Below are 27,980 nucleotides of genomic sequence, written 5' to 3'. Positions count from 1 at the left end.
GGTAAGTTGTAATCAAACTAAATGAAAATAGAAGTCACAATATCGAAATGGATTTAAATACACAACACGAACCAAATCAATTCGAGCAATTATACGGGATGAAACTAGAAGTCACTCGACCCAAATGGTTGATTGAGTGAAACATGTAGCTTAAGTGAGTCGCAACTCTACCACGGGTCTAGAAGCCACCTAGTTAAATGATGAGCATTTCAATATTTGAATCGAGCCTAACTAACACATTAGACCTAAAGAAGTCACACTCTCATCGACCTTTGATCGGAGGCACATGCCATAACTAGTAGATTTATGATCGAATTGGATCATACAAAAGAGTTGTGTATACTAAGCTGACTTAAGAAGAATTCGAACCTTTTTTTTGTTTCACAGCTCCGTCAAGACATACAAAAGAAACTTCTTAATTTGAGAACATTTCAAGATAATTCGACAGTGGGATTCTGTTTTCTTCCCTGTAGATGTATCAAAGGTAGTTTTATAGAGTTCATGGCAGCGGTAGATCTATCTACAAAAACATCAACAATCCAGATGCTGTAAACTGCAATTTAAGCACTTTCAAAACTGGGAACCTTTACTTTGCAGTTCAAAATTTCAGGTCTCAGAGGCATACCAGCAGGTAGGAACCATCAACAGCATCAGGAGTATTCACAGTGTTCATCATTGCCTCTTTTCGATGTTTGCTTCACCTTAGGGAATCGACCATTCCACATTCGTGCTTCTTACGACGACATCTATGGTGTGATTTCTGATCTGTAAATGTGTTCTCTCCTACAATTTCTACTCTAGAATCTGCACAGGATGCAATCCCATCAATCATCTCTCAACTTAGATTTGTGAATCAGAAAAAAAAAAAAAAAAAAAAAAAAAAAAAAAAAGAAGGAACTGTATGTGCAGATCAGAAATTCAGAATTGAACGTTCAATCTTCCCATCAGCCGTTTTCGAGCAAAAGGAAGACAGGAAATTCAGATTAAACAGGAGACAGTCATTTAAGGCAGAAGACAGGTAAATGAACTTGCATGTTCTACCAAAAGCAAAGAGGCATTTATTGAGCGGACAGCTGCATTTTCTATGATAAATTATGTTGCTCATCTTCAATGAAATCTACTCTAGGACATAAATTACCTAAAACTGTCAAAACCCAAAAGCATAGATGAAAAGTTAACAATGATGTAAATGCCTAAATGAGATTATGTTCATATCCAAGACGGGTATGAGGAGTCATGAATCATGAATATAACAAAAATACTACGTCCATAAATCATCTTATCTCTAACGCCTTAATTCTACTGCAGAGTTGGTCCGAAATAGTTGTTTTCGAGGGCATTTGATCTTTAGTACAAAGAACACAGAATGATTTTGTTATTTTGTGCGATCTTTTTCAACAAATCCGCCAAAGAAACCTAAATAAGAACATATGTTAATAAGAACACATGTTAATGTCATCAGAGAAAGAATCTCCATGGAGAAAGAACCTCCATTAACTCTTTTCTTGGGAGATCCCACATCGTTTGGGGAGGAGAACGAAACATTTTTATAAGGGTGTGGAAACCTCTCTCTAGCATACGCGTTTTAAAAACTTTGAGGGTAAGCCCGAAAGCGAAAGCTCAAAGAGTACAATATCTGCTACGGTGAGCTTGGACTGTTACAAATGGTATAATAACCAAACACCGAACGATGTGCCAACGAGGAGGCTAAGCTCCGAAGGGGTGGACACGAGGCAGTGTGACAGTAAGGACATTGGGCCCTGAAGGAGGGTAAATTGGAGAGTCCCACGTCGATTGAACAAGGGAACAAGTGTTAGCTAGGACCCTTACCCAAAGGGGGTGGATTGTGAGACTAAGAATGAATATAGTTTCCCGACCATATAATGCTAAACGTCAAATCAAATGTTCATAAACCTACTCAATTCAGATGTAGATTATGCTCTCCACAAAATACATGGACAAGTTTTACAATCTAGAAGCCAGGTGACATGAATCTTAACCATCAAGGTGTCTATAATTACCTCAATCGTTAACTTACCCACAAAACAAAACGTTTTAAACAATACTAAACTTGTAGCTTAACCCATCAATCTGATAAAAATTGTGATCTTTTGAGATGAGCAGAAGAGGAAGAGGAAGAAAACGTACCTCCTAGTCGTTCACCCCATAGCAGCAATCTGGCATCCTCATCCTCCTCATCGATCTCATCACCATACCCGAATTCACCATCTCCACGATAACCAGGCTCGCTACCATAGCCAGACTCGTTCCCCTGAGCATCAAAACCCCCATTAGAAGAACCAAACCCAGAACCCAATTGATCCTTCTCCTCTCTCTCCCTCCTCCTCGAATTCTTCGCTTCACTCACATCCGACGACCAATTCGCATCCCCATTCACAAACAACTCACCGCTCGAATCCGTGCCAACTGCCATAGGGAAGTCCGAGCAGGTTCCATGAGCAGCCGAAGCCCCAACAGAGCAGCATCGTCTCGTTCCGCTTCGATCAGTACTCCGCCCGGAAACCGACCTCGATCCACGCCGTCGCCGCCGCTTCCTAGCGATCAATTGGAAGCTCGGACGCGAGTAACTGCCTCCTGCCGTAATAGAAGGCTTGTCGTCGTCAATCAAACTCAGGCCCGACATGTCAATAGCGTCGATATTGAAAGAGGTAGTTCGATCGGAGAGACAAGGGCGCTTGGTGTGCAGGCCACTGGATGAGTAGTAGGGTTTAGCGCTTGTGGGAGCGGAAGTATGGGCATCGGAATCTAGGGCTTTGGGCAGCTGGAAGGGCCTCCAACCATGGAGCTTGAGAGTACAGGAGTGAATCGATTCGCGGGAATCTAGGGCTCTGCGAGACATGAGGGGAAGAACGGAGAAGATGAATGGGAGTTGCAGAAGGGATGGAGGTGAAGAAGAAAATGGGGTTTGAGGCTTTGAGGCTTTGAGGCTTTGAGGCTTTGAGGAGGAGAATGATCGAGAATTCTGTGGAAGCTCTGTGGGCGCGAGGCTGTATTGATGGACGGGGCAGAATCTACGGCTGCTCCTTCTGCTTGTTTTCTAAGAATCTACATTGAAATCTTCACATTTGCAAATCCCACCATTTTTACTTTGTTTCTTTTTTTTTTTTTTTTTTATAAATATTTTTTAAAAAACAAAAATTTTCTCTAACCTTAAAAAAAAAACACCTATTAGACATTGTTGTCTGAGTTTTATTTTAAATTTATGGACAGATTTTTACACGTTTTTAAGGAATGTTTTGTTCTCCTCCCAATGGAGGTGGAATCTTACCATCCACCCCTTTCGAGCCCAACGTCTTTATTAGCACACCACCTCGTGACTACCCTAATCGACCAATTTATATTTAAACTTTACTGTAATTGAGATTAAAATCATGTTGGGGATAAAGTCATACATTTCATCAATTACCATTTCTCTCTCTTCTTTTTTTTTTCTTTTTTTCTTTATGGAAAGCATCCCGGTAGGAAGCCCAACCACTACATAAGTCGTTGGTCTAGAAAGAAAAAGGGTTAGTGGTGGCTATTTGGAAAAGTCGAGCCAATTGGGTGTCCGGAGAGCAAACCAAAAAGCTCAAATTTGGAGAATGGACCAATCAAATTATCCTAACAATTAATGATTTTTAAGACGTTCGATTTAAATCCATACTAATTGTTTAATTATAACTACAAATGAAAGTTTACAAAAATTAGTAAATTATGCATAACATAAATTATTTCGAACAATTAGTCACAATTATTGGATGTATTCGAATTATTTAAAATTTAAAATTAACTATTTAAATATTATAAAATTGATAAAGAAGAAAATGTTAGTACAATGAGAAACTTTTCAAAGGTAAATACTATGTGTACGTTCAAAATATAATTTAGTTTTGTATTTTATTTTATTTTTTATTGGAACAAAATGTGCGATAAGCTTAATTAGATGATCTTTTTGTTTTAAAAAAAAAATTAAGTATACAAAATTAAATAGAAAGCACCCATATTTTTAATTTTAGGAAAGGTTTAAGGGTAATTTGGAGTTTTAACTTTTTAATAATTTTTAATTTAGTAATTATTTTATGTCTAGAAAACACTTATAAAATTTTAAAAATTTCAATAATATCTTTAAACTTTAAAAAAGTCTAAAAAAAAATACATTTATCATTAGTTTTAGAGGAGGAAAACGCTCTATTTTAAAAAGATTATTAAATTTTTTAATAGTATTTCAAAAGTAATTTTGAACCTCAAAAATTTTAATTAATATTTGTAAGTTATTTTTTAATGTTTGAAAATATCATCACGGCTACCAATGAAATTTTAAAAATAATATTAACACCTTTTACCTAAAGTTTAAAATTTTGTTTATTATCAATATATGAACGAAAACGGTTTATTGACACCTCATAGATTATTTTCAAAAGTTATTTATTAAAGTTTAAAAAGTGTTTTTGAAGTTTTTTTTAGTTAAAAATATTAATAAAACTTTTAAAATATTAACTATTTAAAGTTTTAATGATATTTTAAAGATTTATTTTTTAAGTTTAAAACTATTTTTGAAATGAATGGGAAGAAAAAATATTTTTATTAATTTAATTTTATTTTAAAAACATCACAAATTTCAAACTAAGGTGAGCCCTTTGTCATTTAAAAACAAAATTCCATTTTTGCCACAGTTACCCCGGAAACCCGAACCAGACTCCGATTACATTTTAGTAACTTCCACTCGGCCTCAGCGGCTGCAGCCACACCAAACGCAACTCACAAATCAGAGATTCCGATTCAGTGGTGACCTCGAAAGGTTCAGACGATGGCGTCAGGGTGGGGAATAACCGGGAACAAGGGCCGATGCTACGATTTCTGGATTGATTTCAGCGATTGTATGTCCCGCTGCCGAGAACCAAAGGACTGTACTCTACTCCGTGAAGATTATCTCGAGTGCCTCCACCATTCCAAGGAGGTGAGACCTTCCATTTCCCCTTGCTTTCTTGCATCTATTTCAATTTTCTTCCACATTCTTATGTATAAGTTAGATTGATTGCCTGAATTGGGATTAGATATGTGGTTCCTTGTTCATTAGAGCTTTTGATGCCTAATTTGACCTCGGCTCATGTTTTCAACGTCGCATCCGAAGTCGGTTGCGTGAGATTTGGATTAGGTCTGTTTATATATGCAACTTGTTGATTGACAAAATTTCTGGAGAAATTTGAATTTATGAATACTTGTTTTTTTGTGGCTTTTGATGATAGTGATTGATTAGGGAAAGGTCATGTCATGTCGAAGAAGAAATAAGGTTTTGTGGCTTCCGTTTCCAGTTCCACATAGTTTTTCCATATTTTGATGAACTTTTTAGAGTTCTTATCAACAAGAAAGAATGTTTTAGAGAAGCATGGTGGAGACCTCAGTCTCAACCTATTACATATGGAGTTTTGTGTATAATGAGGGAGAGGGACAGGTCAACTTTATTGTTTCAAGCGAGCAGCTTGCCATACATTGCTTGTGATATAATATGTTTAGGCAAATCCAACCATAGTTCAATGTATAAGATACCAATTAACATCCCAAAGATAGTTTGGTCCTCCACTTTTGCAATGGTTTGAACTAAAAAGAAAAAGTTATATTTTGTTTAGGTGTTTCTGCTGAACCACAATTGTGTGATTTTATGTTTCTGAACGTACATCTTCCCTATGAAGATATGGATCTATATACACTTACTCTAACAACATTGAGTTTTGCCTTCTAAGTTTAATGTGAAGAGTTTGTTTTATTCTAAAAAAAAAATAGTAATAAATAAAATAAAAACGGAAGTGGGACATGTTTATGGTAAGCTGAATATATATATGCTTGATTGTTAAAAGTAAGCTTCTATGCTGTTGGAGTCGATGGCATTCTATCTATGAGCATTTTAATATGTAAACTGGTAGTCTCAACATATCAAGCTTTGCAACTACAGTCTTTCAATATTATCATCTTGGTGATGAAATCCTCCTCCCGAATCATATTTTCATAAGTTGTTCTCTGATACTCTGCCGATTTTCAACTGTTGATTTTTAGCTATTGGGGGCATTTGGATCTCTTTCCACGTCCTAAATTTCCATTTTCTTTTGTTATATCTTTGATAGATCCTTTCTTTCAATGTTCACGTTGTCACCAGCTTTGCATATGTGAAAATCTAAATAAACCTCAGCTAAATTTGTTAGTTTTTATGGGTTTAAATATGTGCAAGACTCTAATATTTGAGTGTTTCTTCAATTCAATCTATTATGTTTTTTTCAGTTATGTCCTTTACATCGGTAAATGTTAGAATTGACTTATGATAAGTTTACATTGTATGATATTTGGTGAGTTGACAAAAATTTAAATTTAGAAAAGGAATCATGGCATTTAAGTAAGGAAATTTTCTAACTTGACCTCCATATTTTTAAGAAGTTGGTAGAAATTTTGACATTTGCATGGTTTCCATTTAAAATTTTTGCCAACTCTCTAAATATCATATCATGAAAGCTTATCATCAGTAAATTTTAACATTTATGGATGAGAATGATATAATTGAAAGTATTAAATCAAAAGGAACTAAGTTGAAACTTTTTGGACGGTAGAGACTAAATTATTGAAAAATGCATAAACACTAGGGTAGTTGTTTAAATTTGTCTTCATTGTTATTTCTAAATGATTACGCCTTATGCATGTGACTTCTGGAAAGCACATGCAACTATGGATAGTTTTGGTTTACAAGAATAGTATTCAACTTACCTTCCCTTGTTGGTAATGACACGCCCTATTAATTTGGCACCGATCATTTGAATTTGAGAACTCCCGTTGCTTAATATCTCCGTGTTTGGTATCAACCCCTTGACTAGTTTACACCTGTTTTTTCCTTTATTCTTTTTCCTTCTCCAGTAGCTTCTCTCTTGATTCTACTTTAATTTATCTTGATGATAGGTGGATTCTGCTAAAATTGACTTTATTTTTATATCCAAACCCACCAAGTAACAAAAATCACAGTGCTAGGTTTTTGTAGGAATATGGTTAACTTTTATTTTCACCATGCAATCAGATGATATTTTCTGATTTTCCTGGGATGTGTTGCTTACTTGAGTCAGAAATGAATCTCAATCCAATCACTATTTTTGGTGCCACCTTATATTGTAATGTTTTAATCGTTCCATGTGTGCGTGTCTGGCTGCTTTGCTATTGCTATCACGTCATATAGATAAGTTTGTTATATCACTTGTACGTTCAGTTTGATTGCTCATGTGGAAAAGGGTAGACAGGTGGATAGTTTTAATTTAATTAATTAATTTATTTTTTTGCATTCTAAAGCCATCATGGGTTGGTTCACTAGTCCCAAGAGCAAGCGGTTATCTTAAATGCATTTGAGGTCTCAATCATGGTTCAAACTTAAATTATAGCCGCCTTCTACCTAACATTCTAGAAATATTTGTCTAGTATCCTGACACAACATAGTACTTGCGATTATTCCATAGAATTAGTCATGCACCACGTCTTTAAAGAAACAAAAAGCTGTTTAGAGTGAGTCGAGCTGGTACTTGATTCTTTCAACTACTAATTTGACCTTGATGAAAATACCAGACATAAATTGGTTAGATTATGTTTGTTGTGTTATTTTTGCTGTTGTCTTTATTAACATATAAATTAGTTAAATGAATTTGTGGAACAAGATAAAAGCAGTTTAACATGTTATGATTGTGACTTGAATTCTAATATTTATTAATTGAGTGAGGTATTCAATCATGATGATCTGGAGGATATGTTTAAAATCATAGTTTACAGAAATCGAACTTCGAAGCTCATGTACATTTTTTTTTGCATCATTTCCTTTTGCAAAATCGCGTTATATCATTCACTTAAGACAACTCTTCCATTTTTGAATAATGAGGTGTATATCTGGACATGGAGCTCAGATTTCTAAGTTGTACCTATCATATTTGTTATTTATCTCTCTACTCAATATGAATATATTAGTGAGTTGATTTATGGAAGGCTCTTAAGAATTACTTTTTTAGGCTTGATAAGAGAATGGTTTCATTGTTAACGAATAGGAACACATGGATAAACATCCAAAATGCTAGTAGGTTGATCTGGTTTTATAAAAAATGATTCTGCCCGCTTGGCAAGAATCCGTTCTAATTCCATTTGTTTGTTTGGGCCATACCTTACAGTTCCAAAGAAGAAACCGTGTCTATAAGGAGGAGAAGCGTAAGCTAAGAGCAGCCGAACGGGAGGCCAAAGAGGGTAAACAAGTTGAAGCTGCTCATGCATAGTCATAATCATCATTCTTCAAAGATTGAAGAATGAAGAATGCATGGACATGCGTTGTTATTTGAACAATTTTTGACTTGTTAATGACAGTCTTTTCTGTCTTTCCTGAATCCGGTATGAAATTCACAAGCCATAACAAGGTCAATTCATCTTATTTCCAAGTTCTAGTTTAATCAATAAGCTCCAAATGTGTGTGTCTGGGGAAGTGTTTGGATTGCTAGTCATAAAGCCACTGGAGATTCCTTTCTTATCAATGGGGTGAAGTGAATGTCCTTACCCAATGCCTTTCACCTCACCTCTCTCATAGATGGACATCTTTCAATCAAAACATGGATTTCAACACCCACCATCACCACATCTTTATGTTGCTTCTTCCCTCTTCTTTTCACCCCAACTTTTAGTAAAAATTCCTTCCTTCAAATATAAATATGTTAGAATTTCAACATTTCTATCAAGGGGCTTAATTCCTTCCTTGAAACTTCAAAAAAGTGTAATCTGGTTTTTACAAGTTTGTGTTTGTAAGTACATTTGATTTTATGTTGCTTTTAATTTTGTGTTTAATAGATATTTGAATTTCAAAAGTATTTAATAAGATATTTTATAAAATTCATTAATATATTTTCGTGTTTAATAATTCAAAAAATAAATTATTACAAAATTGAAAATGTCATTTTAGTTTGTGAAAATGGGCCATTTCAGAAAGCTAGTTTTTTAAGACTCGATTGAATATGAAAAGACATTTATGTCCCGGATCCCAAAAATTAAATTCTTTATTTTTTCCTTTTTATATTCGATTCCCTCAATCTTCTCGAGGCAATAAGAGATTGATTGAATCTCTTTTTTACTTTTTTTCAACTCTTCTCAACTAATGTTCCTATCAAATTTTCTTTATTAACTTTCTTACATTAATTATATTGATTCTTTTATTAATTTTCTTTTCAACGTATTATATTTGAATATGTTCAAAAAAATAATTATGTTTGCATCATCTCGCAAATTAATACCATTGCATTATTAGATAATAGAGTAAGCAATTCAACAGAGAAATGACCTAAAACTCTAACCCAATTGGAGCATGTGTAAAGGTCTCAAATTTGGACTTTAATTGAACCACATGTCTTAATTTATATTGCTTATTTTTTAAACTTGACCTAAAAATTCAAGATATTTAATTTTACTTATAAACTCTCCACTTTCATTCCATAATCTCGATATCATTATGCTCAAAATCTCGATGTCATTCCATAAATTTGGATCATTTTCTCTATTAGGATTCAGTGGATTCAGTCAAAATTAAAAAATTAAGAAAACTAACCTGAATCAAAATTAAAAAATTAAGAAAACTAACAAAGATTCACGCAATAAATTCAATCCATTTTGATGAACACATCATACTAAATTTTATCCAATCAGCAAAAACATAATTAAGAACATAAAAATAATTTTACTGAATGATAACATGGTGGCTAAAATAAAAAAGGAAAAAAAAAAAAAGAAAAAAAAAAGTACATTATTAATTTATTTGTAGGAATTGTCCGTGTTTTTATGATGAAAAGTTGGGGGATTTGTGTGGACGCAAAACCAGAGGGCCGTTTGTGGATGCAAATGGTGAGGACAGTCTTCACATTCGCCACCGACCGCTTCAACACACCCATACTATTCGAATCTCACCCTTTTTAATCTTTCCCAACTACAACCATTTCTTGATTCAATTCATTTCCACTTTCAGAAATGGCGGATTCTGCCTTTTCTTCCCTTCCCGACGACATTCTTCTCAACATCTTCTTCAAGCTCGAAGACGATCCCCGCTACTGGGCTCGATTGGCCTGTGTTTCCACCAAATTCTCCTCTATTATCCGCAACATCTGCTGGAAGAATAAGTGTTCCAAGGCCATCCCCTCTCTCGTTGCTGATCTTGCTATCGGCGGCTCTATTCCCCCCGGTGGATGGGCCTCCCTTCATAAGCTTGCTGTCTGTTGTCCCGGTCTCATCCATTCCGGTGTTCTTCTCGAGAATTCCGATTTCGGCCTCGGCCGCGAGCTTGGTCCTGATGAAAATTACATGAAATTGGTCGCGTCTCACCTATCGGAAACGGAAACGAAATCGAAATCCTCTACTGCTCTATTTGAGGTTAATTCTGATCTCTCTGCCTCTGCTTCTGCTTCTGATTGTGCTTGGTCTCTCTACGATGATCTGTATCTCGATACTGTTTATAATGATTCTGAAGCCTCCGATGTTCCCGACCCCCAAATTGGTGTTACCAAAGTGGAGAAAGGCGTTTTTATGGCGGATAGGGAATTTTATCTCTCGGAGAGGAGAAGAATCAGCAGGTCCATGAAATCGCATTTGGCATCTGGTGTTTGGAACTTAAGCAGGGAAGAAGGAAACAAACTGCTTCGAAGCCGATTTCGCGGCGATTCTCTGTACATTTGTGATTGGCCTGGATGTGTTCACATTGAAGAGAAGCGTAATTACATGATTTTCAGAGGCGTTTTCAAGAACTTCAAGGGATCTCATGTCTGGAGAACGATAAGGGATGGCAATAGGAACAAAATTGATGTGAATTGTGCGTTTTGTTCTTGCAACGAGACTTGGGATTTGCATTCCGCCTTCTGTTTGAGGCGAGTTTTCGGGTACCATGATGATGGAGAGCCAGTTGTTCGAGCTTATGTCTGTGAGAATGGACATGTCTCTGGAGCTTGGACGGATCTGCCATTATACACTTGATTTCACTTCTGGGTTTGCTCTAATTCCTCATTCAAATCCATAGGAACTCGAGAAATACATGGAGGCAATGTTTTGGTAGTTCTTATGTCTATACCATTTTATACCTTGATATCAATATCTTTCCCTTTTGGCCTGTTTTTCATGAATTGGACATGATCTCTGTGCTCTTATATTACTTTCTAAGAGTTTCATTTGAGTTGTACATGTTTCATTTATCTGTAGCTGCTAGGGAAAGATGGGACATAGCATAGCTTTCAACCTTGGAGGATGATGGGGCGAAAGAAGTTGGAAGTTCAAATGGAGCAATCCTTAAAAGATAAGTAGAAAGAAATCAAAACCTTGGTATTTTGTGCGTATAATCTTGTGTTTGTATATGATGAATTGATCTGTTATAGTGGGAGTATTGTTTCCCCTTCTTCATTTAATGAAAGAAATGCTCTAAGACTATGTTCTTAGAGATTTGTAGGGCCAATTGAACCAAGTCTGAATGATCTTAGTATTTGCAGGGTGAGTTTAGGTGTTTTCTAGTGAGAACAAACCTTTCTGTAAGCACTCTTTTCGGTAGAGCACCAAGTAAATAGGCTATCTAAAACTCACTCTTGTCATTGACTCCAAATACCCTGATAGTTCGACCAATGTAGTATGCATTAAACTCGATCCTTAAGTGTTTCGCTCGAACAAAATACCAAATCCAGAAGACCATCTTGACCAAATCCAACCTCATGTTGTCATCTTTTCCAAACTTGTGAGATCCCACATCGATTGGAGAGGGGAACGAGTGCTAGCAAGGACGTTGTGCCTTGAAAGGGTAGATTGTAAGATCCCACATTGGTTATAAGGGGTGGAAACCTCTCTCTAGCAGACCGTTTTAAAAATCTTGTTAAAAATCTTGAGGAGAAACCCAAAAGAGAACCATATCTACTGGCGATGAGCTTAGACCTTACAAACTTGAAAGGTTTATTTGATTTGATAATATTACCAAATGCATCGATGTTAGATAACATTCCATGTGCCTTCATCCCGTAGAAAGGTCTCTATTTGAGTAGAAACCTTTGATGATGCTTCTAGGTTGATGGGAAAACGTGCAATAGATGACTAAACAAAGTTGTAGGCATGCCACATTCAAGGCCAATGAATCTCGAGCGAGGTAGTTAAACCTTCATCGCTCGTACGTTCTACTTTAGTTTTTTTTTTTCTTTTTAGTTAAATAATTAAGAGAGATCTAGTCATTCCCGTCAATGATATATTCGTCATATCTATTGATCAAATATTTAATTAATTTTTTAAAGTCTAATTAATTAATATTAATTATTTATATGGAAAGCCGGCTGTTTGCATGAAACGCACTTAACCTCCGTCGTTTTGCTTTGTAAAGTAATGAATCACGCACAAAAATCCATTGCCTCATTAATTTTTGATAAGTTCTCCGAGTCATTAATAAACAAATATTTTCAATTTAGTCATTATTTAAATAAATAAAAAAAACTAATCTTTTAATGCTATAAATATTTTTAATTATATCATCAATAATTGTTAAATAGTAGAAAAGTCAAAATTTCGGTAATTTCATAGAAATTTGTAGACAAAATTAGGAACTTTCGGATAACCCAGTTTATCTTCTAATTTTATTTATTTATTTTTAATTATGCAGGATTATTATTAAACTTTTTAATAATAGAGACATAAAATAGACAATAATTCTCTATTGAAATAAAAAAAAAAAAAAGTTCTTGGTTTGGTTTAGTTTTAAAAGTTTTAATTATTTGCTTTATATTTAAAAAATTTACTTTTTCTAATTAATTCAAAGAATTACGAGACTGGAGAATCAAACGGTCCGGAAATTTTAAAACATCAAATTAAAAACTAAAATAAATGCTCAAACCCATCAACAAAATAATACTTTTAAATTCGTAGCTCTTTTCCATTTCACACAAACAGAGAGCTTTATTTAGTGGTTCCTCTCGCATTGAAGGCATCGCCGTCGCCATCGCTGTCGGGCTTTACAAGCTTCTGGGGCTTTCTCTGCAGATCGCTTTGAATATAAACTCTAGTTTTGATCCTCAGAACCCAAGAAGAAAGGGAAAAACATGTCAAATTTGGGTCTCATAAATGGGTTATTGTTGCTGATGCTCTTAAAGCCAACAGGTATAGGAGCTGCTGCTGCTTTTGCTGATTCTTATAGCAGATACGATTTTCCACCTGCGTTTGTTTTTGGATCTGGCACCACTGCTTATCAGGTTCTTCTCTCTTTTTCGACCCTTTTTCGGTTTATTTAGTTTGAGATAGAGGGTTTGTTTATAGAAGCTTAACAGTTGAAGTAGCCAAAATGTAAAGGTTGAAGGAGCTGCTAAGCAAGATGGCAGGACACCAAGCATTTGGGATACCTATGCTCATTCTGGTATGTGTATCACTTCTTCTTTTCTGCTCATTTATTGAACAAAATAAGTCATTTTCATGGGGCTATGACTCATTAATGAACACAATTCTGGTTTAAATGTATGGTAGGAGATGGACCTGGAGGAGACGGTGACATAGCATGTGATCAATATCACAAATATAAGGTATGTATTTCATTTTAGCTTACCAAACATGTTTGCTCTCTACACTTTCACATGTGACTGTCAATCATGAACAATTTTGTAAAGATCGAATGAGTTTTCTTATATATGTAGATACACAAATTAACTAGGACCATATGCGTTTATAAGCTATAAAGATGAAGTCGTGTAACACTCCATGCCTAGGATTCAGATTAGGATTTAGAATTTGGATATAACACCTGATGACCTCGACATTCCCCTACATCTACCTACAACATGGTCACGTTATTTATTTCTCATTTCTAAGAGTGAAGATTATCCCCACAAACCAACACGGGTCCTTTCAGCATGTTTTGTCCAGACTCACATGTATCGTAGAAAACTTTCAAAGAGGTCATTCAACATAGAATTGCTCTAAGCAAATCACACTGAACTTTGGAGTATGTTTTGTTGAATGACCCAACATGGGTTCTTTCAGCATACTTCGTCCTAACTCACAATGTGTTTTACTTGAAGCAATTCTATGTTGGGTGACCTCATGGAAATTTGCTTCTAATTAAGGACAAAGCATGCGAAAAGGACTTGTGTTGGTCCGTGGAGATTGTCTTCACTCTTAGAAGCTAAAAGTAAGTAACACGAGTGGCGAAATTGCATTCTTGTTAATTAATTTCTTAGCCCAAGCTTGGTTCATATACTCGATTAGCTTATAAGATCATGTTTGTTAATGTAGGAAGATGTGAAATTGATGGTGGATGTTGGACTTGATGCTTATAGATTTTCCATCTCATGGTCGAGACTTATTCCAAGTAAATTAACAAAAGTCCTTATGCACTAACAAAGTTGTATGCCAAAAGAAAGAAGAAAAAAAAAACTTAGACATATTTTGTTTGTTTCTCAGATGGAAGAGGAGCCATAAATCCAAAGGGGTTAGAATACTACAACAATCTCATCAATGAACTCATCACCCATGGTTGTTGCCCAATGTTTCAATCATAGCTTCTATTCTTATGCACATTTATCTTATGATCTTCTTGAATAGGAATTCAACCCCATGTAACATTGCATAACTTTGATCTTCCACAAGCACTTGAAGATGAGTATGGCGGATGGGTTAGTCCGAAGATTATGTAAGACCCGTTATTCCCCTACATCTCTATTTACCGAACACAAAATATTGCTGGTTTTCTATAACCGTGTAAGTTTGAAAACCTGCATGTCTTTTAATAACTATTAGTTTAAGATTTACTTATACATCCAACGGTTTAGAACTGTCGACCACATCGTGTTGACTGACTTTCCGAAATAATTTCTCCAAAATAGACTTAGGGTGTAACGACCTAAGCCCATTGCTAGCAGATATTATCCTCTTTGAGTTTCCCTTTCGGGCTTCCCCTCAAGGTTTTTGAGAGGTTTCCACACCCTTATTAAGAGTTCTTCGTTCCCATCTCCAACCGATGTTGGATCTCACAATCCACTCCCCTTCAGGGCTTCAGGGCCCAACGTCCTCGCTGGCACTTCTTCCCTTCTCCAATCGATGATGTGGAACCCCCAATCTACCCCCTTTCAGGATCGAGCGTCCTTATTGGCACACCGCCTCGTGTCCACCCCCTTCAGGGCTCAGCCTCCTCAAAGGGGAACGAAATATTCTTTATAAGGGTGTGGAAACCTCCCTAGCAGACGCGTTTTAAAAACCTTGAGGAGAAGCCCGAAAGGGAAAGCCCAAAGAGGACAAGTTGTGACATGTTTTAGCTATTAGATCAGCTATGTTCAAGTTGACTAATATATCGGATTTTGAACATGAATGTAGAGAAGATTTCAAAGCATACGCAGAGGTATGTTTTAGAGAATTTGGAGATAGGGTGTTGCATTGGTCAACTATAAACGAGGCTAATGTGTTTGCGTTGGGAGGATACGACTTAGGATTTCTACCACCTCAACGATGCTCGCCTCCATTTGGAATCAGAAATTGTTCTAAAGGAAACTCATCAACTGAGCCTTATTTGGTTGTGCATCATTGTCTATTGGCACACACATCTGCTGCAAGTTTGTACAAAAATAACTACAAGGTATCGTATTTCTCTTTAGTCCTCGAACTTTTGAATAATCTATTTTAGTCCTTACATTTGTTTTCGAAGCACAGGACAAACAACATGGTTTCGTAGGGATCAGCATCTATATGTTTCGATTCGTTCCTTTCACGGAATCAAAAGAAGACGCAAAGGCTGTTGAAAGAGCCTACGAGTTTCTTGTTAATTGGTAAGTTTAGGGTATCTCGGGTTAAATTGTTACAAATTTGAAAATATCGAGACTATATTGTTGCTTGTTTTTGGGTGGCAGGGTGCTTCATCCATTAGTGTTTGGAGAGTATCCTAATTTGATGAAGAAAAATGTAGGGTCAAAAATGCCAATTTTCAGTGATGATGAGAGCAGTCTAGTGAAGGGGTCTGCTGATTTCATAGGGATCATTCATTATCAGAATTGGCATATCAAAGATGATCCTTATAGCTTCATGATGGAAACTAGAGACCTTGGAGCTGATATGGGAGCAAAAGCAATCAGTATGTTCTTATGCTTTCCTCTTTTTCCCGTATGCTAAATTAAATAAGGCTAAGTTAAGATAAGTACACGACTCTGATACCATGTTAGGAACAAAAAGCCTCCGATTGGTATCATGTTAGGAACAAAAAGCCTTCGATTGGTATGATATTGTCCACTATAAGCCCTCCTAAATTTACTTTTGGTTTCCCAGAAGGCCTTATACCAATAGAGATAGTAGTGTCCCTCATTTATATACCCGTAATCTTTCCCTTAATTAGCCAATGTGGGACTCCAACAATCCTCAACAATCATCTTCTCGAACGAAGTATACCATCGAATCTCTCTTGAGGCTTTCTTTTCTTGGAGCCCTTGAACAAAGTACACCCTTTGTCCAACACTTGAGTGTCTCTTTCTCTGGAGCTCTCGAACAGACTCCCCTTAATTGAGCCTCGACATATTCTTTGGAGCTATCGAACAAAGTATACCCTTTGTTTGACACTTGAGGTTACTATGACTACACCTTCGAGACTTACAACTTATTTGTTTGACATTTGAGGACTTTATTGATACGACTAAGTTAAGATAAGAGTATGAGTTTGACACGATGTTAGGAACAAAGAACCTCCATATTGATATGATATTGCCCACTTATGCTTTTGGGACCAATAAAGATAGTGTCTCTCACTTATATACCCATGATCTTCCCCTTCATTGGCTAATTTGGTACTCCAATAATCCTTAATTATCCTTTTCTAGAACAAAGTATACCATAGAGCCTCTTCTGAGACTTCCTTCTCTAGATCTCTCGAACAAAGTACACCTTTTGTTCAACACCTGAATTCTTTCTCTGGAGCTCTCAAACAACCTCCCCTTAATTGAGTTTCGACTCATTCTCTTGAGCTCTTGAACAAAGTACACTTTTTGTTCGACACCTGAGGTCACTATGACTACATATTTGAGACTCACAACTTTTTTGTTCTAGGTTAAGACAAAGGGCAATGACTCAGATGCCATATTAAGAATAAACAATCCCTCTACGTTGGTATGATATTATCCACGAGTACGAAAAAAATATTTAAATGAAAGTATTTATTAGCAATGGTATATAGAAGGTAAGTATCTAAATAATATTTTTGAAATTAACTCTAAATTACTTTCTGATTCAGTGTTACATGAAAATGTCACGACACCCGAGGTGAGTAAATATTTTCTATTTTTAATATTGAAAATCATAAATTGCATTTCATAATATTTTGTATTTCTTATTATGATATTGAAAAGCAAGACTTATTTTGTAGAGCCTCCAAATGGTAATAGAGTACTTGAAGCAAGTTTATGGCAATCCTCCAACATACGTCTATGAAAATGGTATCTTGTGTTTCTTACAAGTCTTTGTAAAAATTAAGAGCGTTCAAATGATCCATTCAGATTGAGTTGGGTTATATTTAAAAAAAAATTAAATTTTGATCGGTTCATAGGTGACTAGACAAAAACGAAAACAGGGTTACAACTCAACCCTACCCACGAACCCACGAAGATTAAGAACATTAGTTTTTTTAAAAGCATTAAATTTGGTAATTTATTGATTTAATAGTAGTTTGTTTGGAATATGTTGGTTAGGTCTTCCAATGAAGAGAAATTCATGGTTAAATGATGAGCCAAGAGTGGAATACATGCATGCCTACATTGGTGCTGTTCTTGATGCTTTGAGGTAATCCTTTTTATAAAGACAAACTAATTACATCTTAATTAGATAATCATTTTGTTTATACATACACATATTTCTGTGTTCTTGAGCTCAAATTTTGAAACTGTTGTAGGAATGGATCAAACGTAAAAGGCTACTTCAGTTGGTCATTTCTTGACGTATTTGAGTTACTGGATGGATATGATTCAAGTTATGGATTGTTCTACGTAGATTTCGATGATCCAAATTTGAAACGATATTCTAAATTCTCGGCTCAATGGTTCTCCAACTTTTTGAAAGGGAAAGGGAAAGGGAAGGTTGCCCATTCAAATGGGGTTTTGGAGCTCAAGAACAATCAAACCACGTTGCCTTCTTCATCATACTCATCATATAAACTTTTAGAATAAATATACAAATGTTCGAATCCTTTTTGTATTATATTATTTGTCGTATGGTATTATGATGTAAAATGAATAAATGTATGAACAAATTTGAATGTTACTCGCAGTTGTTTAAGATATGAACTCGTTTGAGATCAAGTGTTATGGGCGAACTTTTAAAAAAATCTATATTAAGACTAAATATGAATTTGTATGTCTTGGAATGAAAGTATATAATGTCATGCAATACAAAAAGTTCATACATCGAGATGCCAAACTTTCTCGTCGATGTGAGCTCTTGGGGAAGATCAGCCTGTTATCCCTAAAGTAACTTTTATCCGTTGAGCGACGGCCCTTCCACTCGGCACTGTTGGATCACTAAGGCCGACTTTCGTCCCTGCTCGACGGGTGGGTCTTGCAGTCAAGCTCCCTTCAGCCTTTGCACTCGAGGGCCAATCTCTGTCTGACCCGAGGAAACCTTTGCACGCCTTCGTTACCTTTTGGGAGGCCTACGCCTCATAGAAACTGTCTACCTGAGACTGTCCCTTGGCCCGTAGGTCCTAACACAAGGTTAGAATTCTAGCTCTTCTAGTATCTCACTGATGGCTCGGGCTCCCAAAGGGAAAAATAATAAATAAAAATGACGTAGAAGAGTTCAGATTCCAAATGAATGAAAACGTGACTGAATTGGTCCCGATCACTCTTTGGGACGGAATGGAAGAGGGGAGGAGATTCTCGAACGAGGAAAAGGATCCAATGACTTCGAAAGAATTGAACGAGGAGCCGTATGATGTGCAAATCTCATGTACGGTTAGTGACAGTAAGGGTGACTTATCTATCAACTTTTCCACTATCACCCCAAAAAACCAAACTCTGCCTTAGGTAAAGTTGCCACTGCAATGCAAGTCAAATGAGGAAGTGGGGTTTCCAAATGCAGATGAGCACATCCAACGTAATAACCTACCAGTAGAAGGGAACAACATTCAAAACTCGTTGCTAATACCCTATACGTTGATGAGCAAATGGAGAAAATCTCTTCGTCTCGGGCTCACAATTGTTTAACTAATTAGTGAGGTAATAGCCTTTCAAAGTGATTATTAGTTGTTGATCGATGATCAGACATTGGGTATGAGTAACAAAACATTTCACAACGAGTCAAACCCAGATGGAGTAATATAGCACGTGAAGGTAGGAAGGCTTACGAGTCGTGAACTTTACCATGAAAAGAAGCATCGTCAATTTTGGAGACTAATTCTATGCCAATTATCGCTTTTATATCGAGGCAGAGCGAGAATTTTCCATATTTTTCAATTTCTTTTCCAGTAATTTATTGGAAATACAATAATAAGCACAATTAGTTGACAAAACCTACTAAATTTGCTCCAAAAGAAACACAGCCAAATGCTCCCAAGAGACACTGATGAAGGGCTCCTATATCTTTGCCCCATATATTGGGATGCACAGCCTTCCTTTCCTGTCATAATTTTCTTCTCATCAAAAACAAAACCCGACCTCAAGTTGCCAACGCCAACACTTTGCTGCTCGAGACATGACGTCGAGAAGCCGAACAACTTGCAAAACAGCGCACGCTTAAAGGTCTAACGAGCGGTTGGCATACTCCTGAACTAATGCCCCAAAAAGTGTTGCTCTTTGAAGCAACTGAGAAGGCCTATCAAATTCTTTTGCTTTACCTATTGAATATGAATAAAATGGAGTTAGTTTGTTATTCTAGGTGACTGGCTAAATCGTGTCGAGTTAAGAAAACTTGCCTGCGTCGATCACTAAAACTCGGTCACAATCCATGACTGTGGGAATTCTATGAGCTATGCTTATGATCGTGCACGTTCTGAAGTCCTCTCGAATGATATTTTGAATCAAAGCGTCGGTTTTTGAGTCGACTGATGCGGTTGCTTCGTCCATGAATAGAAGCTTACTACGCTTTAGCATGATCCTTCCAAGGCAAAGAAGCTGCCTTTGTCCCACACTCCAGTTTTCTCCATTATCAACAACTGTTTGAGATTGGCAACAAATGATATTACTTCATAGATTTCATAAGGGAGAAGCCATCATTCATAAACTTAAGACAAGTGAAGATGAGATTATGAGATAACCACCTGGAGAATCGAGTTTTTCGGGCTTCGAAGCCACGACATCTTTAAGTTGGCATCGATCCAAGCTCTGAAACAGTGATAACATTCGAGTAACGTTACGTTCTTAAAACAATGGACAAACCATAGAAAGAAACGATTTTTACCTTCCATATCTCATCATCAGAATACAAGCCAATCGGGTCGATATTGCTTCTAACCGTCCCCTCGAAAAGAACCGGCTCCTGAGGAATGATCCCGAGTCGAGATCTTAGATCATGAAGTCCCAATGTAGCTATATCAATGCCATCAATAATAACTTTCCCTGCTGAAGGTTCAACCAGTCTGAACAACACTTGGACCAGAGTTGATTTGCCACTCCCGGTTCGACCAACAACGCCGATCTTTTCTCCTCCGTTGATACTTAAAGTAAGACCCTTAAGGACCAGAGGCGTGTTCGGCCGATATCGAACCTGTCACTCAAGAAAAAATGGACTGAAATGGCAGAAAGAAAGCATGATCTTATGAAGAACATGTAGATATCTCAAAAGCTAACCTGCAAATTTTTTAGATCAACATTGCCACGGTATGGCCAATTTGAGGGAGGAAGAGAGTCTTTAATTTTCCATGCAGCTTCTGGTGGTATGACAGAAAATTGCTTCACCCTCTCAACAGAAACCATTTTGTTTTCAATGAAGCAGCTCATATATATGGCCCAGAACATGACAGAGTTCAAAGACAATCCATACGACAAAGTCAATCCAACATTCTCTGCAATAAGTAATGTCAGTGTTAGTTAGCAGCAATCCGACAACATTACCTATTTTTCTACGAAGAAGAACAATTCACAGTACCAGGTTTGATAATGGAGCTAGGTAGTAAGATCAAGAACATTGCTGAAATGCAGAACACTATACTTCCAAGCAATTCCAAACGGAATCCCAACCACTCATTTGATCCATTATTGTGGAAATCCATACGCAAATTATTGTTTACTCTTCTAATGTTTTCTTCACAAAACTGATCTTGTTTTCTAAAAGAGCGAATGGTCATAACTCCTTGTATGCTTTCTGAGAAGTGATGAATTACGGGCGCTTTAGTTATCGAGTCGAGACGTGTCAATTCACGAGATGTTGCAAGGTAGTATCCCTGTAAAATGAAACAAAATTAGAGCACGAGGTCGAGAAACGAAACAAAATATGCGTCGGGATATCCTTACCCGGTACCAAACGTTGAGAAATAGAAGTGGAATCACAAGGAAAACTGTAGGCCAAGCATACTGACATGTGACAATGAAGATACTGAGCACTGTAATGTACATTGCAGTAGCAATGGTTATGAAGAAGGGGATGAACAAATCAATGTTGGTCTGATCATTTGAAGCCTAAATGAAAACATGAGATAATAAAGGTTAGGAGGGACGTAATAAGTAGAATTGGATCGAAAGACTGGTTCGTGGTGGGAAAACTTACTCGACTTAGTATTCTTCCGGATGGCGTGGTGTCGAAAAACGACATGGGGGCGTGCAAGATACTAGTAAGAATTTGTGAAAAGAAAATCTGGGATGTCTTGAGTCCTATGAGTACAAAAGAAAGTGATCTTGTTAACACCAACACCACTGAAATGGCAGCGAGTGCAGCGTATACCGAAAGGAACAACGAAGGGTTGAACGTCGCAGCGCGCTCGGCTGAAGTTTCGTATGCTAACCAATAATCACCAGCCATCAATGAAGCTTGCCACACTACTGAGAGTAACAAGGCCACTATAGCTCCCCACCAGCCATAAGCCTCAGTGCAATAAAGCTTATACACTTCCAAGCTAACACTCCCAGTTTCCCTCTCCTCATCTTTGATGAGTTTTGATGAACCCTTTTCGGCCTCTGGTTGATCCAAATGGCTGTTTTCACCATTGGTTTCCCTATGCAGCGACGGCGAATGAGGAGGTTTAGGAGACGAAACTTCGAGCGTAGGATTGCAGCTATCCACAATTTCCATGGAGGACTCATGAGCTGCTACTAATGCCCCAAACTCCATACCATTCTCTACTAGTTCATTGTATTTCCCAGATTGAACAATCGTCCCATCTTTCATTACCTATCATACAAATCATCAAAAAAGAATCAAAGAAATGTCATCTAATTGAGAAAACCAAAACTAAATGAATAAAGATGGTGTTCAAGTCTTCAAGAACGTACAAAGATTGAATCAACATTGTGCAAGAAATCAACTTGATGGGTAACAAGTATCACGGTCTTGCCTTTGAGAGCTCCTCTAACACATTCCTGAAGATTCAAAGTTACAGATCAAAAGAAGATGAGTTAAGAAATTGATATTGATGGGAGGAAAAAAGGCAACATTTGTACCTTGTAAATTTCAGAGCCAGTATGAGCATCAACAGCACTAAATACGTCGTCGAGAAGATAGATATCACAGTCCTGATAGACAGCTCGGGCGAGTTGTATCCTCTGCTTCTGCCCGCCGCTGAGGTTAATACCGCGCTCACCGATCTCGGTCTGATCTCCATACTCCATCATTTCCAAGTCTTTTTCTAAGCAACAAATCCTGATAACTTCCCTGTATTTCTCTCTGTCCATAGGCAAACCAAATAAGATATTGTCTTCAATGGTGCCATTTTGAATCCATGATCCTTGAGCAACATAAGCCGTTGTTCCACAAACATGAACCTGTTGTGAAGTTTGCAATGTAAGATATTGAAAAGTAATCATTTGTGTGTTTCGAGTGTGCTTAAATGTAAACTGGTGATCATTGGTCGGTCGGCGTTGGTTTGGGGATAAAACCAGTGTGGACTACCGACATGTCGTTGGTTCAAATCGATTTCGAGATGAAATCTTGGACGGCTAGCTTATCAAACAGTTAAGTTCACATTTCTATGAGAAGAAACTATACCTTTCCTGACAGTTTATGCATCTCACCAAGAATTGCAGCCAAAATAGATGATTTTCCTGATCCCACAGTCCCAACCACAGCTGCTAGTTCTCCCTTTTGAATTTTCAAGTTTATATCATTCAAAACGACTTCACCATTCGCATCGTCGTCCCAGCTAAATCGGCCATTTTCGACCACGACAGCAACATTCCCATGACATCCCTCAGTTCTTTCAATTGAATCTCCAACCAACTCTTTGCTCAACATGAACTGATCCAACCTCCCAAGTGAGACCATCGCTTGTGAAAGCGATATCATCGACTGAGGGAACGTTCGGATCGGCTCCTGCAACAACTTGAAGATAGTTGTCATCGTAAACACTGTCCCAGCATCGAGTTTGACACCTAACAGTAACGCAGCCCCAAAGGTGAGAGTTGATACAACTGCTGGCGTACTCCACATGACTATGATATTAGCAAACATTGAATACATGAATTTAGTTAGCCATCCAAATTCTGAATCACGAAAAGCTTGAATTCTATCATTGAAATGCTCCTCCCATGCTTGAAACTTGATCACCCTCATGTAATTCAGCATCTCATTCGTTGCCTTCATTCGTAAATCGCGATTCATCATTACATTGAATTGGAACTTGTTGTTCCGATGCGAGCCCAGCACGACGAATATAAGAACACCAATAAGTGCAACCAGTGTTACAAGTGTAGCAAGGCCTAGATAAGCACTGAGAAGTGTCATACCAACACCAACTTGTAATGGCATCAACCATACAGCGTGCAATTGTAGCATCATATCAGAGAGCTGTTGGGTATCAACAGCCATGTAATTCACAATCTGACCAACCCCATGATCCTGTCTTGAAGATGATGATAGCCTCAAGCCCTTCTTATACAATGAAGTAATTAGAGTGCTTCGAATGAGCATACCAATCTTTTGAGAGTTGAAATTAAAGTGATGAGTGGTAAGAACTTCAAAAAACTTGGCAGCTAGAAGAATCAGTACAAGATAGTATCCTTCATTAGGAGAGCTACTTTTTCCAGCAGTGAAATCTACAAAACGTTGAATAAGAACAGGCCCCACGTACATGACACAAGTACGCACAATAGCAAGGAAGGCTGTAAAGGCAATTTCCTTCCAAAAGCAACGGAGCAACGTCGTTCGAACCGGGTGAGTCGACTTTTCATGAGGTTCAGGCCATTTTGATTCAAAGAGAGCTGACATTTCCTCAGCTCTATGCTGAGGTGAAAGAGTTGGAACTTGTTCTAGTTGGAGAGGGGTTTTGTAACCCATAGATAACAAGGGATTCATCCATAGCCAAAAGGCCCTCGATACAAAAGAGGCTGAAGCAAATAAAGACACGTTCGATTTACTCGAAACCGACTCGAGTGTGTCACTGTGTCCATCGAATTCTGCCTTTTCTGATACACCCACCATAACCCCTGTTGATCCTTTCATGGCAACAAATATAAGAACAGCTGATAATGGAAATGAAGCTATGGAAACTATATCATCCAAAGTCAAATTGAGTTCATCAGTTGTTCTAGTAGAGACCAAACGCATGATTGCTGATGCCATATACAATGAAATTATAATGAAGTTCATAACCCAGTAAATTCGAAGTGTAAGTGGATGCTTAGCAGCTACAAATCTTCTTTCATGGATTATTAAGATAGCAATCACTCCATGAGTCAATGCCTGAACCAACCAGAACGCCCCGTTCGCAATCCTCCATTTCGATTGATCATTTGAGAAAAATGTCAAGATACTTAGAACAAGGTAGCAGATGGATAACAAGCTAGACACAATTAGAGAGAGTTTAAACAAGATGTTGGTCGTTATAGGAGGTCTACTGCTACCTATGAGAGGTTTGCTTACATCAGAGTCCATCCGATCACCGGACCGGAGTCTAGAACATAACTTATGCAATGCAAAAGCTATGAGAAACAGCAAGAACAGGACATCAATGGAGGATAACAAAACCCTTTGAGGACAAGGTGAAAGAAAAATGAACCGTGACCATTGGAATATAGATCCAAGAGCTTGATCCTCAGAGGATGGAATCATGGAGCAAGAAGGTGAACTCAACCAAGAGGAAGCCATGGCTAAAATTTCTAAGCACAAAACACTATAGGATCATCTTCTAGTTTGGAACTGTCCAGTTATTCCTCTAATTCCCTGAGAAGTAAAAAGCAACAAAACCAAAATCAGTTCATAATGACAGCCCTTGCTCCTGCTGGACCAAACAAAGACTTTTAAAGCAATGAAAAGAGCCAAATCAACTGTAAACATGTGGAAAAGACAAGTTGTCATACAAATAAGAGGGGATATGGGGCCATCGATCTTGACAGATCTGAGGCAAATTCAAGAGAAAAATGATGGTCTGAGCTATTACACCGAGTTCATCTTCACATAAACAACAAATTTTATGGACAAAATCTTCCAGAAGAGGATAAAGATGGAGGTTTATTCCATCTTTATAATGGTTGATACAGTCTCCAAAAAGGAAATATACCAAATGTAAGCAGCAAATATTGGATTGAACTTATTCCTTCATGCTATGCTCTTAAAAGGGCAAGCGTATACATCAAGAACATTATCTGAAATTGAAGAACCATCTTAAACGGTGCATTTGGGCGATAAAAACACAGCAAAATACGATATAACCAAGGAAAGATTCACCAAACACCATATACAAAAAAAGACAACAAAGATGATGAAAAGACCGGTGGATTTTTTTACACTCAAACAGGGTAGAGAGAGAGAAAAAGTGTCTAAGCAATTCCTTGAAAACAGAGTGTCTAAGCAAAACCCATGTGATAAAAAAAGAAATGATTCGTTGAAACAGCGTTGCAGTGCAGATCATGAAGGGGGAAAACCCCATCAAGAATCCATAAAAAAGGAAACAGCTCTGTTAAACCAGAGGTTACAAGAAAACCCAACAGGATTTTAGGGGAAAACCTGAACATGAATGGAGTGAAAGAAATGGAGACTGTCTTCAAAAAAGCCAGAGGTTCAAAAGCAAAATCCCAAATGAAGAAGAAGCGAACGAGCGGCTAAAACTTGCCCGTAGTCCGCAGCCGCTCTTTAGAGTCCATCAAAATGGGTATTTAAGGAAGAGAGAGAGAGAGAGAGAGAGAGAAAATGGCAGGATCCTGAAAGATGTGCAGGGCATGACAGCGCCTCAGCCAAGCTATGAATTTGACTGGACATGGACTGGCTTGATTCTTGTGAAACATCAAAGGCCAATAACCATCTACCTCCAACTAATCGCCATTGGCGACCCAAAAGATCCTCCTCCAGTTTTCTAACAGCAATTTTATTTATTTATTAAAATTTTATTAAATATAATTTTTTTATAATATCAATATTCACCTCATCTTTCTCTCTCTTTTTTTACCTCCTTTTTTTTTTACATTTTAAAAGGGTATTTTGTTTGTTTTTGAAAAGTTAAAAGGGTAAAATTGGAAGCTTCAGAAAAAAAAAACATTTTTTTATTATGTTTTTTAAAAAACTCAAAAAACATATTTTTAACTACTAATATTATACTAGTCCATTTTTTTTATAATACCTATATTAAAAAAATATATATAAATAATCGCAAATAATGGATAAATAATTTTGAATATATATTAAATGATAAAAGCTATAATTGAGAGCAACTTAATTAATAAATCAAAGTTTAAATCAATTTTAACCTATGTATTTTGTATTTTACATATTTTTTAAAAATTAAATCTCATAAATAATACTGAGATGAATATCATAGTAGAAAAAAACATAAAATTAAAATTTTAAAAAAAAAAAGACATTAAATTGTGTTTTTATTACCTTAAAAGACGACAGTTTTAAGGTCATTCTCCAAGTTATTAATAATGTTCGTTGCCATGTATTTGTTTATGATTGAAAATTAGTACTTTTCTTAAATGATACTTCAAACCAATTAATATCACTTTTTACCCTTCACAGTAATATTTAATTTTTTTCCATATGTATTAGTAAAAGTAATTACTTAATTATGTCTACCAAAATAAATAATAATAATAATAATAATAAGCTAACATAAATAAATTAAAAAAAAACAGGATTAAATTATAAATCTTTTTTATTTTCTGATTGAACGGAAAGATCAATCTTCCAAAAAATATAAATTTTATTGATTAAACTATTTTCGTATTTACCAGAAGTCAGATATACCCTTGTTTGGAGGAGATTTAATCGTAAGAAAGAAAGAAAAAAAAGGGTAAAAAAGGGAATAAGAGAGGGAATTTACCTTGAAAGTTACAGAGAATCCATTAATGGAGGAATCTGGTGCAGAAGAGAGAGAGAGAGAGATAGAGAGAGAGAGAGAGAGAGAGAAGAAGAAGGGTTTTTAAAAATGGATAAGAGAAGGAAGAAGAAGGTGAATTAGAATTTTGTTGCTTGGAGAAGAATTTGGCGAATATTTGGACTTTTGTAATATTTTATTTTATTTTATTCATTTTCTTCTTTTTTTTTTTTTAATTATCTTTTTCGGTTGTTTGGTAGATAAGAATAGTTTTGGAGATGAATTTTCCCGATGTGGTTGCTAAGATGAGTGGTTCGCAGCCGCCCGTTACGCCTCCCATTAATTAGTTTTCTTTTCTTTTCTTTTTAATTTTTATAGTACAATAAATAATATAAATTTGATTTTAAATTTTAATACCATATTTTAGATATCAATTTGAATTGAAACTCCTTCAATTAATCCCTACGAAATCGACCCCTCTATTTTATTCAATCATTTAATGATTTATTGTTCATATTATCGATTAATAATTGATGTGAGATGACCCGTTCATTAAAGATTAATTGACTAAAAT

At 36.5% G+C, this 27,980-nt stretch overlaps 5 protein-coding genes across 12 annotated transcripts; 3 read left to right on the top strand and 2 right to left on the bottom strand.

The window, feature by feature from the left end:
• Positions 1–30: 30 nt before the first annotated feature.
• LOC111791698 (uncharacterized) lies at positions 31–3,071 on the bottom strand. 3 transcript variants are annotated; one of them, XR_015420435.1, is made up of 3 exons: positions 2,149–3,058; positions 626–804; positions 31–467 (listed from the first exon to the last, which is right to left on the bottom strand). XR_015420435.1 is itself a non-coding variant. In XM_023673156.2 (2 exons), exons 1-2 carry the CDS (start codon positions 2,858–2,860, stop codon positions 698–700), a joined length of 819 nt encoding a protein of 272 aa, XP_023528924.1. In that variant the 5' UTR covers positions 2,861–3,057; the 3' UTR covers positions 31–697. The 3 variants fall into 3 exon arrangements, 2 of the variants coding, with proteins under 2 accessions (XP_023528924.1, XP_086978783.1); XM_023673156.2 differs by having other exon boundaries at positions 31–804; positions 2,149–3,057; XM_087122657.1 differs by lacking the exons at positions 31–467; positions 626–804 and adding an exon at positions 846–1,144 and having other exon boundaries at positions 2,149–3,071.
• A 1,595-nt stretch (positions 3,072–4,666) lies between these two features.
• LOC111790205 (NADH dehydrogenase [ubiquinone] iron-sulfur protein 5-B-like) lies at positions 4,667–8,453 on the top strand. Its single transcript, XM_023671054.2, has 2 exons — positions 4,667–4,957; positions 8,181–8,453. The coding sequence occupies exons 1-2, from the start codon at positions 4,808–4,810 to the stop codon at positions 8,280–8,282; spliced, it is 252 nt and encodes an 83-aa protein (XP_023526822.1). The 5' UTR covers positions 4,667–4,807; the 3' UTR covers positions 8,283–8,453.
• A 1,373-nt stretch (positions 8,454–9,826) lies between these two features.
• Positions 9,827–11,479, top strand: LOC111790204 (phytochrome A-associated F-box protein). Its single transcript, XM_023671053.2, has 2 exons — positions 9,827–11,082; positions 11,230–11,479. Exon 1 carries the CDS (start codon positions 10,012–10,014, stop codon positions 11,005–11,007), a length of 996 nt encoding a protein of 331 aa, XP_023526821.1. The 5' UTR covers positions 9,827–10,011; the 3' UTR covers positions 11,008–11,082; positions 11,230–11,479.
• A 143-nt stretch (positions 11,480–11,622) lies between these two features.
• On the top strand, positions 11,623–18,292 carry BGLU11 (beta glucosidase 11). Of its 4 annotated transcripts, XM_087122534.1 has the most exons (14): positions 11,623–12,154; positions 12,980–13,244; positions 13,342–13,405; positions 13,513–13,568; positions 14,278–14,353; positions 14,446–14,517; positions 14,587–14,674; positions 15,355–15,613; positions 15,688–15,803; positions 15,885–16,105; positions 17,252–17,280; positions 17,384–17,453; positions 17,706–17,796; positions 17,906–18,292. In XM_087122534.1, the coding sequence occupies exons 2-14, from the start codon at positions 13,095–13,097 to the stop codon at positions 18,177–18,179; spliced, it is 1,566 nt and encodes a 521-aa protein (XP_086978660.1). In that variant the 5' UTR covers positions 11,623–12,154; positions 12,980–13,094; the 3' UTR covers positions 18,180–18,292. The 4 variants fall into 4 exon arrangements, with proteins under 4 accessions (XP_086978660.1, XP_086978662.1, XP_086978661.1 ...); XM_087122536.1 differs by lacking the exon at positions 11,623–12,154 and having other exon boundaries at positions 13,104–13,244; positions 13,329–13,405; XM_087122535.1 differs by lacking the exon at positions 11,623–12,154 and having other exon boundaries at positions 13,104–13,244; positions 13,320–13,405.
• A 1,112-nt stretch (positions 18,293–19,404) lies between these two features.
• On the bottom strand, positions 19,405–27,570 carry LOC111789852 (ABC transporter C family member 14). 3 transcript variants are annotated; one of them, XM_023670560.2, is made up of 12 exons: positions 27,413–27,570; positions 23,146–25,317; positions 22,602–22,922; positions 22,434–22,520; positions 21,712–22,332; positions 21,459–21,623; positions 21,094–21,388; positions 20,796–21,010; positions 20,407–20,712; positions 20,267–20,330; positions 19,922–20,161; positions 19,405–19,843 (listed from the first exon to the last, which is right to left on the bottom strand). In XM_023670560.2, the coding sequence occupies exons 2-12, from the start codon at positions 25,240–25,242 to the stop codon at positions 19,743–19,745; spliced, it is 4,512 nt and encodes a 1,503-aa protein (XP_023526328.2). In that variant the 5' UTR covers positions 25,243–25,317; positions 27,413–27,570; the 3' UTR covers positions 19,405–19,742. The 3 variants fall into 3 exon arrangements, with proteins under 3 accessions (XP_023526328.2, XP_023526330.2, XP_023526331.2); XM_023670562.2 differs by lacking the exon at positions 27,413–27,570 and adding an exon at positions 26,101–26,236; XM_023670563.2 differs by lacking the exon at positions 27,413–27,570 and adding an exon at positions 25,455–25,612.
• Between the last annotated feature and the right edge of the window lie 410 nt (positions 27,571–27,980).

Source organism: Cucurbita pepo, chromosome 3 (genome assembly GCF_057944985.1).
Source record: "Cucurbita pepo subsp. pepo isolate OVF chromosome 3, ASM5794498v1, whole genome shotgun sequence".
In the NCBI taxonomy this organism is placed as follows: Eukaryota; Viridiplantae; Streptophyta; class Magnoliopsida; order Cucurbitales; family Cucurbitaceae; genus Cucurbita; species Cucurbita pepo.
Note: the sequence above shows the minus strand (reverse complement) of the source record. Positions and strands in the feature narration are given on the sequence as shown.